The sequence below is a fragment of the Lontra canadensis genome, unplaced genomic scaffold, assembly GCF_010015895.1.
Source record: "Lontra canadensis isolate GAN:19392208 unplaced genomic scaffold, GSC_riverotter_1.0 scaffold106, whole genome shotgun sequence".
Classification (NCBI taxonomy): domain Eukaryota; kingdom Metazoa; phylum Chordata; class Mammalia; order Carnivora; family Mustelidae; genus Lontra; species Lontra canadensis.
The window spans coordinates 3,113,388-3,140,729 of record NW_022631100.1 but is presented as its reverse complement, the minus strand read 5'-3'; the positions used below and the strand labels follow the sequence as shown (position 1 = coordinate 3,140,729).

The following is a 27,342-nucleotide window of genomic DNA, read 5'->3' as shown; positions in this document are numbered from 1 at the left end:
GACCACCAAGAAAAATAGGCAGGGATAGAGGGCTGATACTTGGTACCTCTAAATTACACATCAAAAGAATGTCAAGGCAGAAGTGAAGATAAAGTAGAAAAGAAAACTTTCATTCATCAAGGCCTTGTTCATTTCATAATTATTAACTTATTATAAGCTTTTATTTATGTCATAGAATGTATATGAAAATTACAATACCTTTGGTGTTCACTTTTCTATATATCTGAGGTTGGCCTAAGACCAATATTTTCAATTACTTACAATTGAGGAGAAGTGTTATTCATGGATTAATAGCAATTATTATTATTATTATTATTTTAAAATAATATATATATTATTTATATATACATTTTATTTATTTTTTAAGATTTTATTTATTTATTTGATAGAGATCACAAGTAGGCAGAGAGGCAGACAGAGAGAGGAAGAAGCAGGCTCCCTGCTGAGCAGAGAGCCCGATGCGGGGCTCGATCCCAGGACCCTGAGATCATGACCTGAGCCGAAGGCAGAGGCTTTAACCCACTGAGTCACCCAGCATCCCAAAGATTTTATTTTTAAGTAATTTCTACACCCAATGTAGGTGAACTTACAATCCCAAGATCAAGAGTTCTATGTTCTACCCACTGAGCCAGCCAGGCACCCCAATAATTATTTAAAAAAATACAATCATAAATAGAATACTGATTAATAAAATTACTGTTTTTCTTATGCTATAGATGTCAATTTTATTGAATCTTAGACTGTAAGATATATAGATATACCAGTTTACAGGTAGATAATACCATTATCTATTATATTTGTGTAATCCTTTATAGTTTTCAAACTATTTTTATTCACAATTCCTTCCACATACATCATTTCCTCTGGTTCTGGCAAGAGGAGCCTGCTGAGGTAGCCAGGACAAGCAGTGTTCCCATTTCATATAAGCAGGAAAGGAGGCTTATGTAACTTGCTCAAGGTGAAACACCAAGATTTTATGACTTTCATTTTGGTGATTTTCTTTTTTTTGTATTATATCATGATGCTTCTCACTATATTATGCTTATCGTTGAGATATCACTATTTAGCTTCCTTTACAGGACTCTCTTGATGAGGCTGGTTGAAATGACCCCCTCATCAATTGACTAAAGGGGCAAGCATCTCCCCACATTTCACATGGTCTGATTACTGATTACCTCTGTCTCAAGTAAATAATCTACTATCCAGGTATGAAAAACATGATGAGAAAACACTAAGCTATTATATTACTCAGACAAAGGGCCATTTTCACACCTGTCCAGGTAACAGAAACTACACAAAAGTCCCAAACAAAAAATCCTAGTAATGCGTGTTATCAAGTCAAAATTAGATACCTTCTGTTTCTTTGTTGTGGTGAAGAATGTTGTTTGGATTCCTTCCCCCTGAAGACCTGCTCATCAGGCTTGTGGCAGCACTCTGCATCTGATTTCATCCTTGGGAAGCCAAGCAGACAAAACTCAAAAGCTCAACTTTCTGGATGGCATGGCTGATTCAATGAGTTCTTTTCTGCTTCTGAGTCTGCTGGCCAGGAGACCTGGATATGATAGGGCTTCAGTTCCTCAGGAGGGAGAGAATCTGGGGCATTGCTCATGAGGTCGTGCCCCCTGAAGGATTTGGGGAAGGCTATGACATCTCTGATGCTTGGTGCTCCAGTGACAAGGCATATCAGTCTGTCTAACCCTGGAAGTAAAATATAAAGGTAACAAATGAGAGTGGAATCTAAGGTTGGGAGTGACTAAGTTTTTCCATAAATGCTGTAGAGAACTTTTAAATAAGAATCTTTAGTTGCAGCCAAGCAGAGTTCCCTGCCTTTTTTAGGGAACTTCTGTGTGTTTGAAAGGTTCTTTTCTGTCTTATCCTAGAAAAATGCCGAGGATGAATATTCACATGCTCAAATGAAGTCACAGCAATTAATGAGTCCTTAGCAAGGGTTTTCTAAAGGTTGACAAAAACCAGGTGCTGTGCAGGGCACTCCAAGAACACAAATGGAAGTCCTTGCTGTTGAGTGCCTACAATCTAGGTAAGCTTCCGAGAATTTCTCACACTCCTCGTTTGATAAAACCAGCAAGGTGAGCAACGATGGCAGAAGGGCACTGGCATGTTCCTGCTCTCACACAAGCTGAATACTACACGGAGCAGTGCCTTCCAGTCGCCTATGAATGCGTCTGTGAGCCCCCAGGGACTTGAACAATATTGACTTAACACTGAAGTTTTATTCTATTAAGATATCTTTCAAGGGATGCCTGGGTGGCTCAGTTGGTTAAGCTGCAGCCTTTGGCTCAGGCCACGATCCCAGGGTCCTGAGATCGAGTCCCACATCGGGCTCCTTGCTCCACAGGGAGCCTGCTCTCTCTGCCTCTGCCTGCTTGTGCGTTCTCTCTCTCTCCCACTCTCTGAAAAAAAAAAAAAAAAAAAAAAAAGAAATCTTTCAAGTGCAAATTATAAAGTTTTACCTTTAGCTGGTAAAGTACATATTAAAGTACATTTTAGAAGTACACTATATCAACGAAAGGAAAATAGAAACTTAAAATCTTACAGAATTCTTGGGCTCGCACCCTATCCTTTTTATCCCCTCCTCTCCACCTCTGCCCCTGCCTGGAAACTGAGCCCAAATTTGAGACATAAGATTACGGAATGAAATTTCGCTTGTCAAAGGACAGTTGTTTACCTAAGGCAATTCCTCCATGAGGGGGCGCCCCAAAATCTAAAGCCTGGAGCAGATGGGAGAGCAATTTCACATCTTCCTGAAATTCAAAACAGAATTCAATTTGAATACACACTGAGGGTCCACAGTAAGCGTAGATGCTAAAGGGAAAAAAAAAAACGAGTTAAAAAAAAAAAACCACCTTCAGATTATTTATGGTTTAGCAAGAGACTAGGACAAGTCACCGAATGAAACATGTAGAGAGAAGCCTGGCACACAGTAACGCAGCCGGTATTACACTGAGAATGGGGACAGGGTAGCGCCTATCAAGGACACGGAGGTGTGGGCTCAGAAGGGTAGGATAAAAAGCAGGAAGTGTCCTATCACAGGGCCAAGGTAGGAGAACATTAAGAGAGGAAGAGCGTCTTCTCTGCTCAGCAGGGAGCCTGCTTCCTCCTCTCTCTCTGCCTGCCTCTCTACCTACTTGTAATCTCTGCCTGTCAAATAAAATAAATAAAATCTTTAAAAAAAAAAATAGAGAGAGGAAGAACGTCAAATGCTGCTGGGAGGTAGGACAGCTTGGGGGCTAAGAACAGGCCACTGGATCTGGTGGCTCCGCGAGTTAACTTATGTGGGGCAATGTGTGTGGAAATGTTGAAAGTGTGTCTGACGGTGGTTCTCTCCCCAGGCTACAGAGCTGAAACAAGAGGGGAGCTTTTAAGGAATGAATGCGAAAGCCTCACACTTACAGCCTTTCCTGTAATTGACCTGGGGTGGAGTAGTGGGGTGGTCTTTTTTTGTTTGTTTTTAACAATTTGCACTTGATTCTGTTCCAATGCGCAGCAGGGCTGAGAACCACGGGTGGTGGGGAAGAGGCAGAAGCCATGGATTCTCACTGGCTCATTTAAGAAGCTTGACAATGAAAGGAAGGAAGAAACCTGGCTGGGAAACTGATGACTGGATGCCTTGAGTTGGGAGGAGAAATATTATGGGAGGTCGCAATGTCCGCAAGGCTAATGGGGGGAGTCTGTGGTTTGGAGTTCTCCAACCCTGCCTTCAGTGAAGTTCCTCCATCCTAGGGGCGCATGGGGGGCTCAGTCGTTAAGTGTCTGCCTCTGGCGTAGGTCATGATCCCAGAGTCCTGGGATGGAGACCCGCATGAGGTTCCCTGCTCGGTGGGAAACCTGAGTGGGGAGGGAAACCTTCTCCCTCTCCCACTCCCCCTCCTTGTGTTCCCTCTCTCACTGTGTCTCTCTCTGTCAAGTAAATAAGTAAATAAAGTAAATAAGTAAATAAGTAAAATCTTAAAAAAGAAAGAAAAGTTCTTCCATCCTCCCTCACACCTGTTAGTTAATCCCACTAAATAATCGCTCGAGATCAGACTCTCCTTGGACTATTTTTTTCCTGAAATCTAACCTGGCCCTCCATCGAATCATCAAGAAACTGCAGTTTCTTAGGCCTGCATCCGTGGAGACTCTTCTTTTAAAAATCCTGATTATCCCACTCTCTGTCATATCTTATCACCCATATGAAATGATACAAAATTCTTTCAAGCCAGGCTCTTTCTCTAGCATGATCAACACTTCCATGCATTTCTGACCACATCATTTTTTGTGCAGTGTGGTGGTTCGGAGGTTAGGCGCTTGGGCTCAAGAGCCACCTGGCCTGGATTCGAATAGTGGCTCTGGTGACTTCTGTGCTGTGTGACTCCGGGCAGATTATCAATCTGCCTCGGTCACTCATCTTTAAAATGGGCAGAACAGGGTAATTGTGAGGATTAAATGTGTCTGTGCATATAAAGTACTTAATGCCCAGCACACAACGGTCCCTACTAATAAACGACTATTATGATCATTTACTTTTCAAAGTCTTACACTAAAGGTAGAGAGACAAGCCAACACTATTCTCTATCTAGTGAGTCCTTCATTCCTAACAAATTAAAAAAAAACAAATCCCACAAACATTCTGGAAGGCAGCTATGCTCACCACATCAATGCTGGCTAAAACAACAAATATTCTGGTTAAAACAACAACAACAACAACAACAACAGGTTAGAAGATGATGTTACCTTCAGTAAAGTTGCCAGAACGTAGCGCTGGAGCTCTGCGTCACGAATTCGGATAGAACCCCCGCCTATCTCACTGCCATTTAAAACCAAGTCATAGTGTTGACTACGGACCTACAAGATTCACAGAGCCTTTACGTTAGGGAAAATTTTTAGTTTTCTGTTCTACAGGTTGAAGACAGTGCAGCTACTCAGAGACAATGTATTTACTATGTGCTCAAACCCAACCACCTCTCTGAGGCTTCCAGAACTGGGTGAGACTGTGAAATCAGACCGTCTTTGCCTTTGTTTCCCCATTTCCTTTTTATGTGGAAGAACAGATATGGTACCTTCTCGGGTTCGGTGTATAAGAGCTGCAGGTCACTGGGGTGGGGAGCAGTGAATGGGTGGTGGGCTGACTCCAACTCTCCGGGATTTTCCTCCTTGGGAAGAAAGAGTGGGAAATCCACAACCCAAAGGAAAGAGAACAGAGCTGGGTCACGTAGCACCAATCCTCTCGCTTCTAGAAGGTCGGCACATTCCAGTCGTAATTTTCCCAGCGCAGAGCACTGTAAACAGAAGATACGAATGTTGATTTAACCACTATGACAGAGTAGGCAGCAAATGACACAAGCCAGGCCATCCTCTGAGAAGGGACGAGACGATTACTCAGACACTCTGAGCCTCTCAGGAGACAAAGAGCTGAGGATGATCGGATTGAAACATGGTTGAGAAGGACTGTCACACTTGGAAGATCGGGTGAGAATTTGGTAACACAGTGACAGAGGGCACAGACACCTGAGTCTGACTGACCTGGGCGGGATCTCGGTTTGGCTACTGACTCACTTCTCCACACCTTTTTCCGGAGGACAATGGAGATAAACCGATCTACTCCAAAACACTGCTGTGAACATCAAGTGAGATACCTACGGCGGCTGTTCTGTGATTATTCTCCTGACTGCTCCTGCGGGGTGCAGTGAGGCTCCAAGGGGTGCCTGGCACCCAGCTGATGGCCAGCAAATGTTGGCTATGATCAGAGGGGCAGTATGGGTAAGAGGTCCATTTAAGAGTGTGACTTTTGAAACTGGACTTCACAGGTTAGAAACCTGCTCCCCTACTGCCTGGTTGCATGTGAACACATTTCTAACCTCCATGCCTGTTTTCTTTCTTTAAAAAAAAAAAAAATTATTTATTTGAGAGAGCAGAGAGCACAAACACACGGGCGGGGGGACAGGCAGAGGGAGAGGGAGAAGCAGACTCCCCACTGAGCAGGTGTCCAATGCGGGGCTCGATTCCAGGACCCTGGGATCATGACCTGAGCCAAAGGCCGACACTTAACCCACTGAGCCACCCAGGCGCCCCCATGCTTCTGTTTTCTGATCTTAGAATGGTCCTTCTCTCCCATAAGGTTGGCATGAGGATTAAATGAGTTAATGTCCACAAAGCACAAGAACAGTGCTGAGCAAACAGAAGTGCTCACTACGATATGCGGAGCTTCCCTGAGAAAGGAAACCATGCCTAGAAACAAGCACAGGGCCTATTCTAGCTTACGTGTGCACCTGGGGCACTTGACCTATGGCATATTCAGAGTGCTAATGCTCTTTCTCTTGAGTCCAATTTTTAGTTCTTTCAAGGAGTCCTAGCAGGAATTCAAATGGTACTTTCCTGAGAGAAGAACGCCATCAGCTTCACCTCATACCAGGGGAAAGCAGAATGACCAGTAAGTTTGCAGCAGGGTATTTATACAATACAAAATCGCGAGTTCTTTTGTAAGAAACTCATTGACAGTAAAATGTGTAGTTAACTGGTGCATTCCCCAGCAAGTTTATCGGCGCTGTTCATGACTGGTATTAAACAATAATGTTGATAAATGAATTCATTAAAAACATGACTGCGGGGGCACCTGGGTGGCTCAGTGGGTTAAAGCCGCTGCCTTCGGCTCAGGTCATGATCCCAGGGTCCTGGGATCGAGCCCCACATCGGGCTCTCTGCTCAGCACAGAGCCTGCTTCCCTTCCTCTCTCTCTGCCTGCCTCTCTGCCTACTTGTGATCTCTGTCAAATAAATAAATAAAAATTAAAAAATTAAAAAAACAAAACAAAACATGACTGCGGCATCAAAACAAATTTGTAATTAAATAGCTTTCTTTACCATTATGGCAGGTGAAGGGAAAGAGGGTTCCACATTTATTTATTTACTTATTCAAAAGAAATGTTTTAAAATTTTATTTATTGACTTATTTAAAGTAATCTCTATAGCCAACATGGAGCTGCAACTCATGACCCCAAGACCAAGAGTCGCGTGCTCTTTCGACTGAGCCGGACCGGCGCCGGATAGTGGGTTACACTTTGCATTGAAACTGACCTCTGAAGCTTTTCCTTTGGAAGAACCAATGATATGTATAGCACAAATACAAAAAAGAAGAAGGGACTTGATAAAGTACTAATCAAACACCACTGCTATAAAGAAATCATATTATACTTTAGTGCAAAAATGAATTTATATCACATTTGACCTTTCCAATGTATTTTCGATATTCATGTTTGACAGACATTCCATCCTTCCATACCTTTTACAGTGATCTCTATGCCTCAGTCCACTCCACAGATCTCCTGATGGGTGGTGAGATGGCCAGGGCATGGCAGCACTCATCACCTCCCAGCAGCTGTTCTTGAGGAGGAAGGGTCTGGCCTTGACCAAGTAGGGCTGGAGATATCTGCCAGCCCAGTAGCCTTCCAGCAGTCTCATCTCTCCCTCCACAGTTTTAGGAATGCATTATCTACAAAAGTTTGGGATTACCGAATCTTCCTAATCTACAAAACCTTGAAAGTGAAAACATTTTTTCACAGTCCTACAAGGAATACCAATGGCCCTTGACCTGAGTGGCTTTCCTAATCAGAGCCATATCTAATCTGTGTGAACAATGCCAATCATCACATCGTAATTATCACTGTGTGAGCAATTCCGATAGAGGCTGGGAGCTGATGAAGAGAACACTTCTTTGGATTTTTGTTTTTAAGTGATTTTGTTTTTAAGCATTGTTTTTAAGTGCTGAAAGGTATTTATTAATAGAAAAACTCATATAGAGCAGCCCCATTTTATGAAATTAAGTCAACTTTAAATATGTATTATGTACACAGCATCAATAGCACAGCTGTTCACAGGTGGTGTTTCTTACTGCTTTCTTTCTTTCTTTTTTTTTTTTTTTTAAAGATGTTATTTGTTTATTTGACACACAGAGAGAGATAGCGAGAGAGGGAACATAAGCAGGGGAAGTGGGAGAGGGAGAAGCAGGCCTCCCGCTGAGCAGGGAGCCCCATGCAGGGCTCGATTCCAGGACCCTGGGATCATGACCTGAGCTGAAGGCAGATGCTTAATGACTGAGCCACCCAGGCGCCCCCTCTTACTGCTTTCTTGTGCTCCCCGGCAGTCAGCAGGACCACATCATCCTCTTGGATTTCCATTAGTCTGATTAGTCCCGATCTTTGCTCCTCCAGTATAGACTGAGCAACTGGAGAATTCCAGTTTCTACTGGCTTCTGGGACTACAGGTAAGACTTCCTGTGATAAAGAAAAAGACTTAGTTACATCTTTTTAAAAAGTGGGGGTGATTTATTTTTCTTGTCATAGAAAGATTTCTTGCTCCCAACAGGACATGAGATGATTTTCACTCCCTCCCTCAACCCCTTCAAACTAGTACTAGAGGAATTACAGATGTCATCTCACCATAATCAGAAACAAAAGGGAATAAAAGTTGGAGAGACACTGGCAAAGAGGTTTCTGCAAATCTGTGGCAGGCTGCAAATGAACGGAATAGGAACAATCACAGCAGCAAGAAGCAGGGAGCTCTGGCCTGGAGTAAATGGAGTCATCTCAGTGCAGAAGGGACGGATTTTATCCTGCAGAAGCCCAGAGGGTAGGCTCAGGACTCCGATGAAGCTTTGGATTCTCAGGGTAGGGGCCAGTGGCTCTGCTGCTCCCCCTAAACTGAACGTACCCATTCACAAAGCCCCTCCAAGGACCCTGTATTCCTAACCACTTAAAAAAAATTTTTTTTTTCCTTTAAGTAAGCTCTACACCCAATGTGGAGCTTGAACTCAGGAACCTGGAGATAGAGAGATCAAGAGTTGAATGCTCTACCAAGTGAACCAGCCAGCTTTTTAAATGCCACATTCTGGAAGGTGAGGGGAGGACGTTCCGGGAGGTCGGGGAGGACGGATGAAACAGGTTATGGGGGTAAAGGCGTGCACCTGTGATGAGCACCGGGTATTGTAAGGAAATGCCGACTCACTAAATTGTAAACCTGAAACTAATATTATACTGTATGTTAACTGACTGGAATTCAAGAAAGAATTAAAAAAAAAAAAAAACCACCTCATTCTAAATATATACAATCAAGAGTCACCATACATCAAAGAAATGCTGCAGTATTTAAAAAAAAAAAAAAAGGACGCAAGAGGAAAGAGGTAGTTTAGGGACTGAATCCTCAAAGGCCCTCAAAAATATATTCTATCAATAAAACCAGAATAAAATATGGAAAAGAAAAAGAAACAGCTACTGGGACTGAAACATGATTGCTAAAATGAATCAACAGAAGAGTTGAAGAAATTTCTCAGAATAAAAAGGAAAAGAAAATGGTGAGGAAGAATACAGGGAAAAAAAAAAAGAGAGAGACATACTAGTTAAGTTACAAAAGGAGGTCCAAATATGGCTAAAAGAAATTCCAAAAAAAAGAGACTAGAGGGAATGATGAAGTCAAAACAATCAGTAATAGAACAATTTTCCACAAATGAAAGACATGAGCCATCATATTGAAACAAGCCCTGTAGGGTACAACACATGAATGCAAAAAGACCCAAACGTACACAAATTGAAATTCTGCAACATTAAGGATCAGGAGGCTGAATGCTTCCAAAGGAAAACAAGCAGCTTTGCTGTGAAGGAACGCATTCGTGTCAGCATCAGGCTTCTCATCAGTAATAGCAGATACAACAGAAAAAAGCAATGCTTTCAGCAAGCTAAGGCTGTGCTGTCTAATACAGTAGCCACCACTCACACATACCTATTTAACTGAAATGAAATAAAATTAAAAATTCATCTCCTCAGGTAAACTAGCTTCATTTCAAGCACTGGATGGCTCCCCTGGCTAGGGGCTACCATATAGGATGACGCAGAAGCAAAACATTTCCACCAACAAGGAAGGTTCTGTTGGACAGCACAGAGTGAGGGCTCTTGTGAAAGAGAAAGTAGGGGTAAGGGCAGAGGACAGAAACTTCAAGCCTACTCCCTATTAAGTGTGGAGCTGATGCAGGGCTTGATCCCATGACCCAGGAGATCATGACCTGAGCAGAAACCAAGAGTTGGAGGCTCAATTAACTGAGCTTCTCAGGTGCCCTGAGTAGCACTGTTCTAAAGGGATGTGACTGCAATTCTGAATTTTATACTAAGCCAAATTAGTCATCAAGAGTGAGGTTTTGAACATAAAGACATTTTTAGGCGAAGCAAATGTATCTCTTGTGTGCTTTCTTAGGAAGTTACTTGAGGATCTACTCCAACACAAATAAGAAAGAGGAAGATCTGGGATCCAGGGAGAGTGGCTTCAACTCAAAAGAGGAATGAAGGAAAGGTCCAGAAAGATGGCTGTGCAGGAGGTACGGAATAACTAGGTAAGGTCTGTGTGTGGAAGCTTTGTCGCTTATGCAGAAGTTAACAGATTAAGTTTAAAATGGAGAAGTAAAAACAAACACAAACAAACAAAAACACCAGTATGCAGATATATTTCTAAAGAACGGAGACATTCTGGCTGGTGTGGGACTGGAGTGATGTGAGCTAGAGAACACACTTATGCATCTCATTAATCCTTTACTACTTGTGTGTGTGTGTTTGTTTTTGAAGATTTTACTTATTTGTCAGAGAGAAAGCGAGAGCATGTGCACAAGCGGGGGGAGTGGCAGGCAGAGGGAGAAGCAGGCTCCCCACCGAGCAAGGAGCCCAATGTGGGACTTGATCCCAAGACCCTGGGATCATGACCTGAGCCAAAGGCAGACACTTAACGGACTAAGTCACCCAGGCATCCTACTACTTGTGTTTTTAACTCTGTACATGTGATATATTGCTAAAAATTCAGACACATATTTAAAAAAAAAAAATCAAGTAAAAATAATACATTAAAAAAACAGAAGTGTTACCCATTTCTTCTATAAAAATCAGTTAATGAGAAATGGTAAAAAGGAAAAAAAGAACATGTAGTAAGAGTTTCATGAACTGAAGGTTACTGAAGTTAACCTTCCAGCTTATTTCCAGGTCCTGTCGTTCCTAAGTGCAGACTTCAAACACTAGCAAGATAAAAGTAAAGAAAAAAATTGGAAGATCTAGAGTTGCCACTTATGAATTTTATCAAAGGCATAAAATAAACTTAAAACATTATCTGCTATTAGCATAATTTCATAAAAGAACATACGTCTTTACAATAAAGAACAAGGAGAAGTAGAGGATAATTCTTTAAATTCATTTAACTTTATGAAAATCTTTTTATATTGCTCTGACTTTTCTCATTTTGCCTTGACCCATTTTGGAAACCATTATCTTAATCTTCCTTTCTTGTTGAAAATCCCTTTAAGCCCGAGGTATGAGGCTTGGCTGTGGTGGTGGCAGAGGTGGGTGGTCCATTTTCAGTACACAAATACTGTGTTTTTACATGGTTATGATCAGCGTTTATATAAAATTCTGTATTTTCCTTTTCTTACAAATCATTACAATATGAACATATCCCCCATACTACAAACTCTTTGGAGACAAAGTTTTAAAAAAGGAACTTTAATCATATCAATTCCTTTGATTATACCTTAATTTATTTAAGTATTCCCATATAATTTCATCTTATTCCTATTGTAAAGGATACTATAATGAGAATACTCTCTTCAGATTTAGAATGTATTCTACAAAGTATGTCACAGAAAATTAATGACTCAGAGGGCATGACTATTTTTAAAGTTACTGATTCCGAGAAGGCTGAGACGATTTCCAGGTCCAGTGACAAGATAAGAAAGGCCCGTTTGCCACTCCCACTCCTCTGTAGTTCAGTTCCTCCATTCACCAAGCCAACAACACAAAATGTGTCTGTCAAAGGTGGATTCAGAATTTTAAAAATTCTGAATTTTAAAATCTTAAAAAAAATTTTTTTTTAATTTTAAAATTTTTAAAAAAGGTACAGGAAGAACAATGAATACAGGCTTCCTTCAAAACCTGGGCAAATGAGGTTCTAATCTAATCCTAACTGGATTAAAACTCCACACTTATTTATTTTTAAAAATATTTTTACTTATTTGAGAGAGTGACAGAGTGTGAGAGCGAGAGAGAGCACCAGTGGATAGAGAAGCAGAGGGATAGGCAGACTCCCCACTGACCAGGGAGCCTCACGTGAGGCCTGATCACGACCTGAGCTGAAGGCAGATGATTAACAGTTTAACCAACTGAGCCACCCAGGTGCCCCTCCACATTTATTTTAAAAACTATGGTTGAGGGATGCCTGGGTGGCTCAGTCGGTTAAGCTGCTGCCTTTGGCTCGGGTCATGATCCCAGGGTCCTAGGATCAAGTCCCGAATCGGGCTCCTTGATCAGCAGGAAGCCTGTTTCTTTCTCTGCTCTGCCTGCCACCCTGCTTGCTTGTGCGTTCGCTCTCTCTCTCTAATGAATAAATAAACAAATACAATCTTAAAAAAAAACAAAACAAAAAAACTATGGTTGAATTTTCACATTCTGATCAATGGTGAATTCAACTGTCTAAGTCAAAATCTTAGAGTCTTGTCCTGGGATTAGAGGAACCTTAAAAGAAGAAAAGTAGAAGAATGGTCTGACATAGTAAGACCTCAAAAATTAGAGATTATATAAAGAGCTCAAACACTTATTAAAAATATGGAATCCCTAATAGGAAAAAACAACTATTGTAATTAATTCCTTACCTGATTAAAATGGTCAGCTGCAAATTTTCTAATGGAGTCAATGTCCTTCCTTTTTAAGTATTTCTGAAAAGACAGTAAACTCAGCTTCATAAACATGTCTACGGTATCAAATGGGCTACAAATACATTTTGTGTCCACCACAATAGGATTTAATATAAAATTTAATTTCTGCTTCCAAATGACAACATTTTAGAGCTTTTACAGGGCTTATTGTCCCCCTCTCCCCACAGTTATGCAGGAATCATTGGCAACGGCTGGAAACGTGGTCCACAGAAAAGCCTGCCTGTGGAATACGCAGGGATCATGTTCAAATCTTTACAACTGAATTGTGTAAGAAAAAATCATTTTCAGATCAGAAAGAGGACTCAGAATTTGCTTATTTCAGGTCAGTTAAAATTCTTTGTATCTTACTTTTTTAAAGTTATCTCAATGCCTTTGTAACAAACACTAGGACTATCATCGTAACTAATATTCTCGGGGCACTAGACTAGGGATGGGAGATACGGAAAGGCAGAGACATGATTCACACTCCTGCACTTCTTATAGTCGGCTTGGGGAAGACTGGACATACTCAAATTGAGGCAAATAATACCAAGCAGTATATGTTAAACTGAGCTTACCTGAATGCATTCATTATGTCTGGACTAGAGTAAGGACACAAATTACTTTCCACTAACCATACGAAGTGAATAAAAAGTAATGAGACTGAATTCTCATTCCCACTTTGAATACACTAATATGCTCAAGAACACAAAGGAGTCATCTTTCAAAACAGTAATTTTATCCACAATACTTCCAGAACCCCTCTTCTCACATCCTGTTCAAAGCAGGTGTGCTAACTATGGAAAACAGACGTGTCTCATCACCTCAGAGTCGGGGTCTGCCTAGCCCAGCTGTTCTTTCTCCTGCCATCACTTCCCCTCGCTTTGGCTTTTCACATTTCCACCTCCTCGCCCTCCTGCTGTTATTAATGCAACTGAATGCAACCGAGACCAGAGCCCTCAGAAGACCCAGAACCAACATGCAAGTGTGATCCTGGAGCTGATTATGGGCTGGGAGCCTTTGGGTAAACTGAGGCTGGAAGACATATGAATACTATTTCACGCTCATCACTGGTGGGAATGATCTCAAATGAAGTAGAAGAGACTTTATAGCCTTTTTAAAAAAGATTTTATTTATTTGTCAAAGAGAGAGAGACAGAGAGAGACCCCACAAGCAGGCAGAGTGGCATGCAGAGGCAGAGAGAGAGAAGCAGGCTCCCCGCTGAGCAAGGAGCCTGATGCAGGACTTGATCCCAGGACCCTGGGATCATGACCTGAGCCAAAGGCAGCGGCTGAACTTACTGAGCCACCCAGGTGTCCCTTTATAGCATTTTTTATTTTTTTTACTTTTTTTTAAAAGATTTTATTTATTTACTTGTTAGAGAGAGAGAGAGAGAGCATGAGCACGGGCAGAGTGGTAGGCAGAGGCAGAGGGAGAAGCAGGCTCCCCGCCGAGCAAGGAGCCCGATGTGGGACTCGATCCCAGGACGCTGGGATCATGACCTGAGCCGAAGGCAGCCGCTTAACCAACTGAGCCACCCAGGCGTCCCCCTTTATAGCATTTTTTAAAAGAAAGACAAAAACTCTAGATCTTGAGTGTAAACTCACACTCACAAGGTTTTATTCTCTACTTTATATAAAAATAAGTATTTTCTTTCTTTTCTTTTTTTTAGAAGCGGGGGAGGGGTAAAGGGAGAGAGAGAAATCTCAAGCATGCTCCATGCCCAGTGCAGAGCCCAACGTGGGGCTCAATGTTGGGACCCTAAGATCATGACCTGAGTTGAAATCAAGAATTGGACACTTAACCCACTGAGCCACCCAGGTGCCCCTAAAGATATATATTCTTAAAAAAAGAACTGTTCTACTTGAAGTTTAATGTGCCAATGTTGAACATACTTACTTCCTGAATATATACTCTAGAGAAACAGAACTACGAGTCACTTACTGTTCCTTCAGAGACACGGATGGCTTTGACGGCTCCTTGGGGTTTACTAAGTGCGTCTTGAAGAAATCCAACCTTTGTATTTCTGAACAAATCACTAATATCTATGATCTATAATATGGGTAACAAAAAAAGTAAATAAATGTGAGGTAATTTTTATCTCAGAATTTTAAAAACAAGATTCTAAAAAAGCAAGTAGATCTTATTACGTTAAACATTTACAGAGTACAGTCGGTTTTTAGTGGGTTGGGCACTATGACAGGGTTAATGTACTAATGTATTGTTCATCATTATTAATTCATTTAATCAGTATAATAAAAGTATGAGATATGCACTCTCATTATCCCCATGTAATACAGGAATAAACCAAGCACGGAGAAGAAAATAACTCGGCCAAGACAACCTGGAGCTGGAACTTAACTCAAGAACTCTGACGTAATTAGCACCCCAATTTCCATATTACAAAAGAAGAAATAAGACGTGGTTAAGTTGGCAGCTGTAAGCAGGCAGTTAGAACATTCTGTGTATTTTTTTCATCCCAAGAATCGAGCACTGCCTATTTATAGATGAAATGAAACTTTGATTTCTAAGGAATTTGCACTGAGAACTGAGATAGAGAAATGCCAACAGCATTATAGACATAAAGGGTCACTGCTTTCTAAGAGCAAATAAGGAGAGGCTTGCTAATGGAACTGCTCCATATAAATCCTACTCTTACCCCCAGTTAAAATATGTATAGATCTCAATAATTTGAATAAACATTTCCATATACTTGAGCTCTTTATAGGCTAGGGAAAAAGAATAAATCTTAATCATTTGTCTTCCAAGTGCCAGTTTAGCTTAAGAAAAATTAAAGAGGAAAGAATAGGTTTTTTTTTTTCCCTTTCAAGTGACCATTCATGTCCATATAATTACTAAGTTGTCAATAATAAAAACTTTATGGCAAGAACACCTTACTCTTGGAAACGGTCTTGGAGCATAGTAGATAGGACAAAAGTACTGTAGTGCTAACATGCTTTTATTCTCTCTTGCTACAGCTTGGAAGCAAGCTAAGGTAACAACAAAAAATATGATGTAACAATGTGTGTAACTGCTTGTAAATTTCAAAGTGGTTTAACAGATTGCAGGACAATGGTAGGACAGAGTCCTGGAAAAGTGAAGAAAAGTACCTTCATCCCAAAGCGAGTGTCAGGTTTATCAGTTCCATAGCTGGCCAATGCCTCAGCAAAAGTCAGAGAAGGAAAAGGAACCACCACAGGATCTTTGTCACTGGGCCAGGAATACTGGAGCAGGCCCTCAGTTAAACTCCGGATTCCAGTCTGGTCTACAAAAGACATCTCTATGTCAATCTGAAACCAAAATAACACAGGGAAACTAACTTGGACAGTCACAGTAGTAATATGTACATATTTATACATTCTGCTGGTTTCAAGTTACCACAGGATTCTCCACATAAATACTTAATCCATGGATGGGGGTTGGGAGGATATACTGCACATCTGTTTTGTGTCGGGCATTTTCCTAATGCTTTCGGATCAACCTGTTTAGTTCTCATCACTCTCCTCATGGCTTAAGGCTCGGAGAGGCTTTGTAACTTGCCTGTGTACATGTGGTTAGTAAGTAGTGAAGCCACACTTGACCCCAGGTGTGTCCAACTCCAAAGCTTATGATTTTTGCCCCTTTACCACACTGATTAACATGCAATCATATAAAAACCAAATCATGACAGCTTTGATGAGTCAGATTAAATGCCAACATACAGAAATCTTGGCTCTTAATGTACAAGGCATTTGTTTTAAAGAACTTTATCCTATGGCGCCTGGGTGGCTCAGTTGATTAAGTGACTGCTTTTGGCTCAGGTCATGATCCTGGAGTCCTAGGATGGGGTCTGCATTGGGCTCCCTCCCTCTGACCCTCTCATGCTCTCTTCTCTCTCTCTCAAATAAATAAATAAAATCTTAAAAAAAAAAAAAAGAAGAAGAAGAACTTTATCCTAGCAACGCCATTACAACACTGCAGGAATCTTTGGCATTTCTTAGTTGATGATCATAAGCGTTCTAAGAAGGACACATTAAATGAATCAAAAATTAAATAGTGTCTCAACTGCAGGTTTGTTTAATTAAATATCTGATGGATAAAATGTGATGAGAAGTAAAGCACTGGCACACATTAGAGCTCTTGTGGGCTTGGTTCCAGACTGCTGCAAGGAAGCAGAATCACAATCAAGTGAGTCAAATTAATTTTTTGGTTTCGCAATGCCTATAAAAGTTAGGTTTGTACTATGCTGTAGTCTATTAAGTGTGCAATAACATTATGTCAAAAAATATATGTACCATAATCAAAAAATACTTTATTGCTAGGAAATGCTAAACATCATCTGCACTTTCAGGGAACCACAATCACTGATCACTGGTCCACAAAACAAATACAATAATGAAAAAGTTTGAAATATCGTGAGAATTACTAAAATGTGACACAGAGACACGAAGTGTGCAAATGCTGTTGGAAAAATGGTGCTGATAGACGTGCTCTGAAGGGTTGCCACAAAGCTTCAATCAGTAAACAACACAACGTCTGCAAAGGACAATAAGCAAAGTACAACAGAACAAGGTCTGCCTACATATAAAAATTACGGCCCGGTCTTGAACTACTTGGCTGGAGCAAGGCTGACCAAGAGGCAGAAGTGAGTATCACGCAGTACCTGAGTAAACTCGGGCTGTCGGTCTGGTCTCGAGCCTTCATCTCGGTAACATCGGGCAACCTGAAAATATCTACGATTGAAAAATAACACGAATTGAGTCACGATTCTAGGAAGATACACATACTTTTCCCCAAAAGTTCTTGGCAGTGCAGTCTATGAAATAAATTAATAATGGTACCTAAGGGACATATGAAATTTTAAAAATTCTTCATGATGCTCTAAGCAGATGTACGGTAGACCCATAAGAAACTAACTAATCTGTGCAGTTTTAAAAACATACAATGGCACCTTTCAATATTCATATAGTAGATTGGCATGCAAGGCAGCTTATGCCTCTTTATATAGACTCTCTTGCTCTGGCCAAATCAAAATACTTATTGCTCCGTGAATACACTTGAGCTTTCTTGTGCTATGGCATTCCCATTCGCATCTTCATCTACTGGGATGCAGCACTGTCCCAGAAGGCCTTGCTCACAGTTGTTTAATAATATGTCCCTAAACAACGCCTAGTTTGCAACTGTCAACAAACTCACTTTTGGGTTCTATCACAGCTGGTTTATTTATTTATTACCCTATTCTGTCTTACTATATTCATTAACTCCTGGAGAGCAAAATCTTTAGTTTTTGTCTTTGTTCCTTTCTTTCTCTCTTTCTTTTTAGGTAGGTTCCATACCCACTTCGGAGCCCAATCAGAGCCTGAACTCACGACCCTGAGATCAAGACCCAAGCTGAGATCAAGAGTCAGACACTTAACCGAGCCACCCAGGTGCCCCTAAAACTTTTGCTTTTTTTTTTTTTTTTTTAATTCCCTGCACATCTACTAGCATATAGCTTTGCACATGGCGGCTACCCAGTACATCTTTACTAAATAATGACTACAAATGTTTGGGGTATTTTACAAGTATTTTCCAAATGCTCAAACATTTTCTACCTTCTTTTTTTTAAGATTTTATTTATTTATTTGACAGAGAGAGAGATCACAAGTAGACAGAGAGGCAGGCAGAGAGAAAGGGGGAAGCAGGCTCCCTGCTGAGCAGAGAGCCCAATGCTGGGCTTGATCCCAGGACCCTGAGATCATGACCTGAGTCGAAGGCAGAGGCTTTAACCTACTGAGCCACCCAGGCGCCCCCATTTTCTACCTTCTTTTAAGAGATCAGATGATTTTGTGTTTCCTTTTATTCCCCCCACCTTCCTCCCTTTTCTTTTTCTGACAACTTAACTACTAGCACACAGAAGGCTCACCTGTCTAAACCACCAACCATCAGAAGCTGTTTAAACTGTTGAGGACTCTGAGGGAGACAATAAAACTTTCCAGGTTCCCTCGATGGTATTACAAACTCTTTCGCACCCTTTTAATGAGAGAAGGAGAGCAGAAATATGGTTAAAAAAAACCTGAACCTAAGACCTGGTGGAACTTGATACTTCAGTTCATCCCAAATGAAATTAACTAAAGAGCAAATGACAGAGATCATCTCTTGCTCATCTTTTAGTCCCCCAAAAGGCTTGCACATAATAGGTTTTTAACAATGTTTGTACATGGTAAGTAATAAACGCACTTGCTGAAATGAATTCCCAATTCTGTTATGATCTGAAAGAATTTTGTGCAATTCCTATCCAGTAATTGCTAACTGCTTTTTTAAACTATGTTTTTATAAGTCCACGGACTGTATAAATAACAATGTTTAGAAATGTCAATTTTTTAAAAAGATTTATTTATTTATTTGACAGAGAGTGACACAGCAAGAGAGGGAACACAGGAAGACTGGGAGAGAGAGAAGCAGGCTTCCTGCCAAGCAGGGAGCCCGATGTGGGACTTGATCCCAGGACCCTGCGATCATGACCTGAGGCAAAGGCAGATGCTTAATGACTCAGCCACCCAGGCACCCTAGAAATGTCAATTCTTAATGAATAAGGAGTTTATTTTCTTTTAAATTTTTTATTTAAGTAATCTCTATACCCTATTTGGGGCTCGAACTCACAAGTCTGAGATCAAGAGTCACATGCTCTTCTGACTGAGTCAGCCAGGCACCCCACAAGAGGTTTATTTTTAAGGAAACAATTCATTATTGGTTTGCATTTATAAACATTAAGGGAAAGAAAACTCATGTAGGAGAAAAGTTCTGAGTCAAAATACCCATATAATTTTCTCCTCTCTTAACAAAACCCAGTTAATGTGACCACTGTCAAACAGTAAAATATATTAAAAAAATATAGCCACATGAATATAAAAACAAAGTGGTCCAATTTCATAACTAATAAGACACTATTGGTAGGTTGATTTAAGGGATATACATACCCCGGGAGTCCTCTTAAATAATGTCGGTGTTTCTATATCCACAAATCCTGAAAAGAGAGAAGCATCAGAATTTAATAATTAGGAATTTGTCAAATATGCTGTCTAGGGTACAGTTCAACAAATCTGAAACTCCTACATTTTAATTAGGAATTTTGCCTAAAAGAAGTTACCAAGCTCATTGAATACTGATTTCCGCACAACCAAGATGGAAGATTAAGATTTTCATAAAACCCTATTTGGCTCATAAAGTGACACTTTTGTTGTGAAATAATTCCAACTATTTGATGGATTCTTTACTGAATTGTTCTGTTTTCTAAATGTTCTGCTTGGATAGCAAAAATAAGTCAAACATAGTAGAAACCCCCACCCGCCCAGGACTGATTGAATAGTCTAGTTTAATTCACAGGACATTTCTGAGCTCCCAACAAATTATTATAAACATGATAAAGAATTAAGAAAACTCGGGGTGCCTGGGTGGCTCAGTGGGTTGAAGCCTCTGCCTTCGGCTGGGGTCATGATCCCAGGGTCCTGGGATCGAGCCCCGCATCAGGCTCTCTGCTCAGTGGGGAGCCTGCTTCCCTTCCTCTCTGCCTGCCTCTCTGCCTACTTGTGATCTCTGTCTGTCAAGTAAATAAATAAAATTTTAAAAAACAAAAATTTATAAACAACAAAAAAAAGAATTAAGAAAACTCACAGATAACAAGGGGCTTCTCTACCTTCCACACAGTATCTTTAAAAGACTGTATTTGTGACCTAGTAGAACGAAATTACACTCTAAGTTACCAAATTATGCCCTAGGACAAAACACCTGGAAATGAACCTTTCTTCAAAAACTGCTTTACACATTAAGTAAATTCCAGACATCTGGCAACTTCTGATTCAATCGTGCTAAAGAGAAGATGCAATAAGACGTAGAATGAACAGAAGAGATGCTAAAAATGCTTAAAAACTTTCAGACATGTTCCTTACCGTGTAGATTACAGAGATACTCCCGCATTTTCATGACCATCTGGGATCTCAGTCGCAGGTTATACTGCATTTGGAAACTTCGCAAGTCTAAGTAGCGATACTGCAAACGAAGAGCCTCTGTTTTCTAAACAAATGGGAAGAATTTAATGTTTAAGTATTTTTTGAACATTAAAAAGATATTAACTTTAATACAGAGCTTGGATTTTCAACAACTTCAGTTCTATCTTTACTTTCCACCATTCACGAATACACCATCCTTAATTCCTACAGCTTCTAAGTTTGTTACTAGCATAGATTTTATGTTTTTTTACTCTTCATTATTATTATTACCCCTCATGGATCACAATTTGCCTACCTTCACTAAACACTTATCTGTTCATTTAAGCCCATAGTTGAGTCTTGAAAAATATATTTAAAGACTTCAGCTATCGTTTCAAAATATACACCAGAGTAGGGGGTGCCTGGGTGGCTCAAAGGCAGTTAAGCATCTGCCTTTGGCTCAAGCTATGATCCGGGTGTCCTGGGATCAAACCTTGAGTCAAGATCCCTACTGAGCTTCTCCTCTCTCTCTTGTCATTCCCCCTGCTCATTCTCTCTCTCAAATAAATAAATAAAATCTTCAAAAATATATATACACCACAGTAAAAACAGCTATGACATTATTACCTGAGTGGAGCTACAAGTGTAAGAAATGCAAGGAACAGTAGAGGGCATCTCCACTGTGGTACTCGTAGGAATCGGTAAGGTTTGCTTATTTTCAAGCTGTAAATCTCTGCATCTCTCTGCACTGACAACTTTTTTTTTTTTTTTTTTAAAGATTTTATTTGTTTATTTGACAGACAGAGATCACAAGTAGGCAGAGAGGCAGGCAGAGAGAGAGGAAGGGAAGCAGGCTCCCTGCTGAGCAGAGAGCCCGATGCGGGACTCGATCCCAGGACCCTGAGATCATGACCTGAGCCGAAGGCAGCAGCTTAACCCACTGAGCCACCCAGGCGCCCTGCACTGACAACTTTTTAATCAGAAATACAACTGTCATTTCTTTGTGAAAGCTGAGCTGGGGGAAAACTGTATATTTCCCCCCCCCCACACAAAAATGTCAGCCCTGTAATTATATTTCTTTTTCTAACTAAAAGATGAAGTATTGAGAATTTAAGATACTCTTAAGATACTCTATTTTATTAATAAAAGAGGATGGGATGTCTGGGTGGCTCAGTTGGTTAAGCGTCTGCCTTCAGCTCAGGTCATGGTCCCAGAGTCCTGGGATGGAGCCCCACATTGGGCTTAGCGGGGGGCCTGCTTCTCCTTCTCCTTCTGTTGCTTCCCCTGGTTGTACTCTTTCTCTCTGTCAAATAAATAAATAAATCTTAAAAAAACAGAGGATGGCACCTTCACAAAGTCCTTAATTTCAAAGGGCAGCTTCTTGCAGGAATTCAGAAGTTCAGCCGTCTTAACTTTGATTTCGATCTCACCTGTTGGCATTTTCTTAAAGAGAGAGAAAAGACCTATTTTAAAAAAAAAAAAAATCACTCATCAGGACAAGTACACAGTGGTCATTTGTAAAACGCATGCACTTATTTACATATGTAAAGTGTGTGGGTGCTTGGAGGGCAGAGTCTAAAGCATCCTTGTCTTTGTGTGACTTTGACATTCTTATGCGTATCTGGGGCCGATGTGCTCACTGACAGAGGTCTTAACATGCCTGTGCACATTGGTGTGTGCTTCTGGTGAAGATTTTGGAATCTGCAGGTTCATTTGTAGAACCTGCAGAACTTTCAGTGCCTGATGTCTAATAGGTACTTGGTGGCTGCTGCCTGAATGTGTAGACAGTGCACAGGTATACAGGTAAAATTTACATAGACCGCTTCTAAACTACTAACTGGATTCTCTTGTCCTGGAGGTCGGGAAATTACTGTCCCGGATACTTGCACCACAGATTCCACGGGGGCTTCACAGAGAATCTTCCTCACAGAAGCAGCTGACTACAGAATGAAAGAGAAAAACAGTTCCGACAAACAAATGAGTTTAAAGGAATATGTAGTAACTGCAGTCTATGGTTTAGAAAAATATTAACACTCATAGTTAGATTGCCATAAATACTGGGGCTGCCCTTAATGACTTTCTCAAAGAATTTTGTAAACTGCATCCCCATTTTGACCATACATAATATACTAGGTAAAAACTATTAGTTAAGGGTTTTAGAATTGTTTTCCTTAAAGGAAAATAAGGAGAAGAATGATCGATGGAAACAATTCCTACATACTTTTGAGGCAATTGTCTCCAGAGTTAGCTTAGGGACAGTTACATCCAATAGCAATAATGGAGTCCAAATGAAAGGAACTCTCCTAGGTGCCTATGTTCGTCTATGGATCTTGATCCCTGAAAGTTAATTCATTGCTCTTTACTTACTTCAAAGACTAAGAACTGAGTAAACCATATGTTTGTTGGGTATACATGCATTTGTAAACATTACAAGACAAACCAATATTGCCCAACAAGCATGATGAGAGATATTTTATCTCATTTTAATGGTAAATTTTTTTGAGCTGGTAGTACCCTTCACATGGCTCAAAATTCAAAGGGTATAGATAGATAGTAAAAAGTCGCCTTTCCCAGAGATAACCAATGTATTATTCCAGGAACATTTCATCACACTCACACACACACGCTTATCCAACATACTTAGCTTACTCTACCACAGCATCAAAGAGGCTTTCAGATAATAGTAGGAATCCTTCGATTACCTCCTCCTGGGGAATGACAACTTGAACAAGCCCTTGGAAATCTCTTAGGACCAGGAAGATGTTTTGCCTGATCAATGAAGAAAATGAACATGTTAGGACAAAAATCTCTGAGCGAAAAATTTAAGCAGGCAAAACAACAAACAAACAAAAATGCATGCAATTTCCCATGTTCTTTTTATAATAAATAATTATATGTTTTCATTATGTGCTACATTCATGCAATTATCTATGTAAATTTATTAATGTAAAAAAAACCCAGACTTTGCATTTGTTATTTTCTTAATCTTCTGTTTTTAAATTTTTTAAAAAAGATTTTATCTATTTATTTGAGAGAGAGCTCACAAGCAGGGGGAGCAGCAGAGGAGCAGAGGGAGAAGGGGAAGCAGGCTCCCCACTGAGCAGGGAGCTCCAACACCAGGTTCTGATCCCAGGATCACGACCAGAGCCAAAGGCAGCCATTCAACCAACTGAGCTGCCCAAGATGCTCCTGTTTTTTTAAAAAATGGGAGTTCTTCATTGGGCTTCCTGCTGTGTGGGGAGCTTGCTTCTCCCTCTGCTTGCCATTCCCCCTGCTTGTGCTTGTTCACTCCCACTCTCGCTCTCTCTCTGACAAATAAATAAAATCTTTATTTTTTTTAAAAGATTTTATTTATTTGACAGAGAGAGAGAGATCCCAAGTAGACAGAGAGGCAGGTAGAGAGAGGGGGAAGCAGGCTCCCTGCCGAGCAGAGAGTCAGATGCGGAGCTCGATCCCAGGACCCTGGGATCATGACACGAGCTGAAGGCAGAGGCTTAACCCACTGAGCCACCCAGGCACCCCTAAATAAAATCTTTAAAAAAAAATTTTTTTTTTTTAATAAACTCCATTCCACAAGCAGGGCTTGAAATCACACTCTGCCCACTGAGCCAATTTGGCACCCCAGGCTTTTCATTTTCAATTTCAATTTTTACTGGTTATACATGCAGCTAATGTTATCCAGCTGGCTTGTTAGTAAAAGGCAAATTTTTAATATTCATTGGCTTAAGTCTTTATAAGAAAATTTTATTAAATTTGGAAACTTTTCAAGTATTAAAATCCGAAGATATTTTAGGATATTAGAAATATCCAATTGGTCATTTCTTAAATATAGAAATATAAACTCTTTTCTTCTTTCTTTTCCTTTTTCTTTTTTTTTTTTTTTAGGATTTTATTTATTTGAGAGAGAGAGAGAGTATAAGCAGGGGGGGAACAGCAGGAAGAGAGAGAGAGAGACAAACAGGCTCCCGGCTGAGCAAGAAGTCCATAGTGAGGCTTGATCTCAGAACCCTGGGATCGTGACCTGAGCTGAAGGCAGACACTTAACTGACTGAGCCACCCATGTGTCCCTATAAACTCTTTTCTTAAAAAATACAACTATAATTTTCTACAGGTGGTCCAAGTACTAATACTTCCACAAACCATCAAGAAGGTCCCCCAAATCCCAACATTTTAGTGTTCAACCCGCACTTCTTATACTAACCTTAGGACCAAGCAGGTACAGAAAACCTCTTTGGATTTTGAGTTCAGAAGTCACCACATTTATGGGTCAAATATCTACCCATTTGGAGCATACTCTTTTTTTCTTTTTTTTTTTTTTTTGAGGATTTTATTTATTTGTCAGAGAGAGCACACAAGTGCAAAGTACAGGGAGTGGCAGGCAGAGGGAGAAGCCGGCTCCGTGCTGAGCAAGAAGCCTGACGTGGGACTCCATCCCAAGACCCTGGGATCATGACCTGAGCCAAAGGCAGATGCTTAACCGTCTGAGCGACTCAAGTGTCCCCCTTTGGAACATATTCTTTAGGAAGGCCACACAGTCTCTGTATTTTGGAACTCTTCATTGTTAATTAATGTACTATTCAGGTATGTGATAGAATATCGAGATGAACAACAAAATGGGCTTTAATCTTAAGGAATCTCTGTTCAGGTTTTTAGGCTTTTTCTCTACCTAAATTTAGAATAATAAAACTTTTTCATGCTATTGAAGCCACCAGCTGGCTCACTCCCAATTACTGCTCCTAGAAACTCCTCAACTTGAGTAGGCTAAGGGACATTTCAGTTCACTGGTGGAACACGTGTTATTACACCCTTCAACACATGCCACTCCAGTGACTCTATTTGGGTCTTGCAAAACAGATCTGAAAACTCAAGGAATTCTGAGAATCCTGCAGGAGTTGCAAAGCTTTTGCTGTTCTGATTGGAAACTTTAATAAAAGTTTGGAATTGACTGGGGGAAAACAACCTCCAGTCATTCTTTTGGGGGAGGGAGGGGCAGGAAGCGTATCTTAAGCAGGCAGATTCCAACACAGGGCTCTATCTCAGGACTTTAAGATCATGACCTGAGCAGAAATCAAGAGCTGAAAGCTTAACCGTCTCAGCCACCCAGTCACCCCTCACCACCAGACGCTCGTAGGCCAGTTTACCTTCGGTACTGAATCCATCCACACAAAGTGACTTCTTGGCCTACGTGAGAAGAACGCAACTCTCCACAAGTGTTGGTCCGAGCAACAAAGCTACTGAATTCTTTAAAGAAAAGCAAGATTAAAAACATATTATTTCCAAATTGCTTGAAAATAAAGACCCTGAAATTATATGATCTTAAGTATTTAATGTCAATGAATGGAATTTATAAAGTAAGTTCAAGTGTGTAATTTGATTCAGTCATTATTAAATTTACCTGCAGATGTGTCAAAATCCAAGTGAATTAACGGTCTTACTGTACAGTTTTGCCCTGCATTAGGAAATCTAAATTTTGATCACGTAGCATTTGCATTGAGACCTAAAATTACCCTATTCTCAATAGTGCACATTCCTTTCCAAAATGAAATGAGGTTTTGGAAGTAACAGAAGTTTGATGGTATGAATCTAGAGTGAAACCGGTCACTTGCCCGACAGAAAAGACTATACGAAATACTCCCAAACGTTAAAGAATTTTTTAGGCTTATTAATAGCATCAGCTAAAAGCAGAACTCATGTGGTTACTTTTTAAAACTCCAGAGAAAAACTGACATTGTAAGAAATGGAGAGTGAAAGATCTGCCTCTACACATAAAGCTATCCAGTTCAGACTACAGGGAAATGGAGTAAGAGCACTCTGACTGCAGAGACCAGGAAGAAGTACTGTTTAGAGGACAGGGCCCCTCACTGCTTTCACCTGGAATTCTCCTCTGTGAAGTGAGCACCAGCGTTCTGGAGAGAGAACTCCGGATCAGGTGGGTGATCCTTCCGGTGGGTGTGGAAAAACCCCTGTAGAGCCGACTTAACCAACAGAACATGTTGGAGCCACTGGATGGCAAGAGACACTCACGAACCCCAAGCAGCCGGTGCTGGATGATGGTCGAAAGTCAGTTTTGGAAATAGACACAAATCCCTTAAAATGCTAGTTGTTTTCGCTCTCTTCTCCAATATTTAAGCCCTCCTCCGCTGAACATTCAAGTACACGTGTCTAGAAACTAGATAAATCTGCAAGTTCTTTGGGGCCCCTGGAGGATGGGTAGGGGAAAGATCCTTTTTCCATCTCAGTGCATCAGTGTCCACTTCTAACCAACAGAACTGCGGCCAGAAGAGCCGACAGAACGCTTCCACACAGCAGGGCAAAGGGGGTCTCCGCGACCATGCAGAGGCGAATGGGCTGATCACCAGGAGCACGCCCTTCCTCTCCTTCCACGCTTCCCCGAAGGTCCCCGCAGGCCGAACTTGGGATACAGGAAGGAACTCGGCCTCAGGTTTCAAATCTCCCAGACCTGGCGGCCGGCCTCCGGGCTTCAGAAACAGGAAGGCCAGCAAACCCAAAACCTTCGCACGTCCAGAACCCACACGCCGACGACCGCTGAGAGACAAACACTCCTTGTTCTGCCTGAAAGCGCCCAAGCTTCGGTGAAGGCATTCAACCAATCAGAGCAGAGGTGCCATCGCCATGCTTATTATGGGCGGAAATTTGCCGGAACGCTTCACGCAGGTAGAAAAGTTCT

General features: G+C 40.9%; 1 protein-coding gene across 3 annotated transcripts; it reads right to left on the bottom strand.

Annotated features, from left to right (window-relative positions):
• Window positions 1–1,008: 1,008 nt before the first annotated feature.
• On the bottom strand, window positions 1,009–27,182 carry DARS2 (aspartyl-tRNA synthetase 2, mitochondrial). Of its 3 annotated transcripts, XM_032838747.1 has the most exons (17): window positions 26,526–27,182; window positions 25,796–25,895; window positions 23,357–23,423; window positions 22,493–22,594; window positions 22,002–22,097; window positions 20,616–20,739; window positions 19,647–19,693; window positions 18,593–18,699; window positions 17,351–17,420; window positions 15,819–15,998; window positions 14,653–14,760; window positions 12,667–12,729; window positions 8,114–8,266; window positions 5,058–5,276; window positions 4,732–4,842; window positions 2,687–2,762; window positions 1,009–1,698 (listed from the first exon to the last, which is right to left on the bottom strand). In XM_032838747.1, exons 1-17 carry the CDS (start codon window positions 26,644–26,646, stop codon window positions 1,484–1,486), a joined length of 1,959 nt encoding a protein of 652 aa, XP_032694638.1. In that variant the 5' UTR covers window positions 26,647–27,182; the 3' UTR covers window positions 1,009–1,483. The 3 variants fall into 3 exon arrangements, with proteins under 3 accessions (XP_032694638.1, XP_032694640.1, XP_032694639.1); XM_032838748.1 differs by lacking the exons at window positions 1,009–1,698; window positions 2,687–2,762 and adding an exon at window positions 3,882–3,918; XM_032838749.1 differs by lacking the exons at window positions 23,357–23,423; window positions 25,796–25,895; window positions 26,526–27,182 and having other exon boundaries at window positions 22,002–22,117; window positions 22,493–22,593.
• Between the last annotated feature and the right edge of the window lie 160 nt (window positions 27,183–27,342).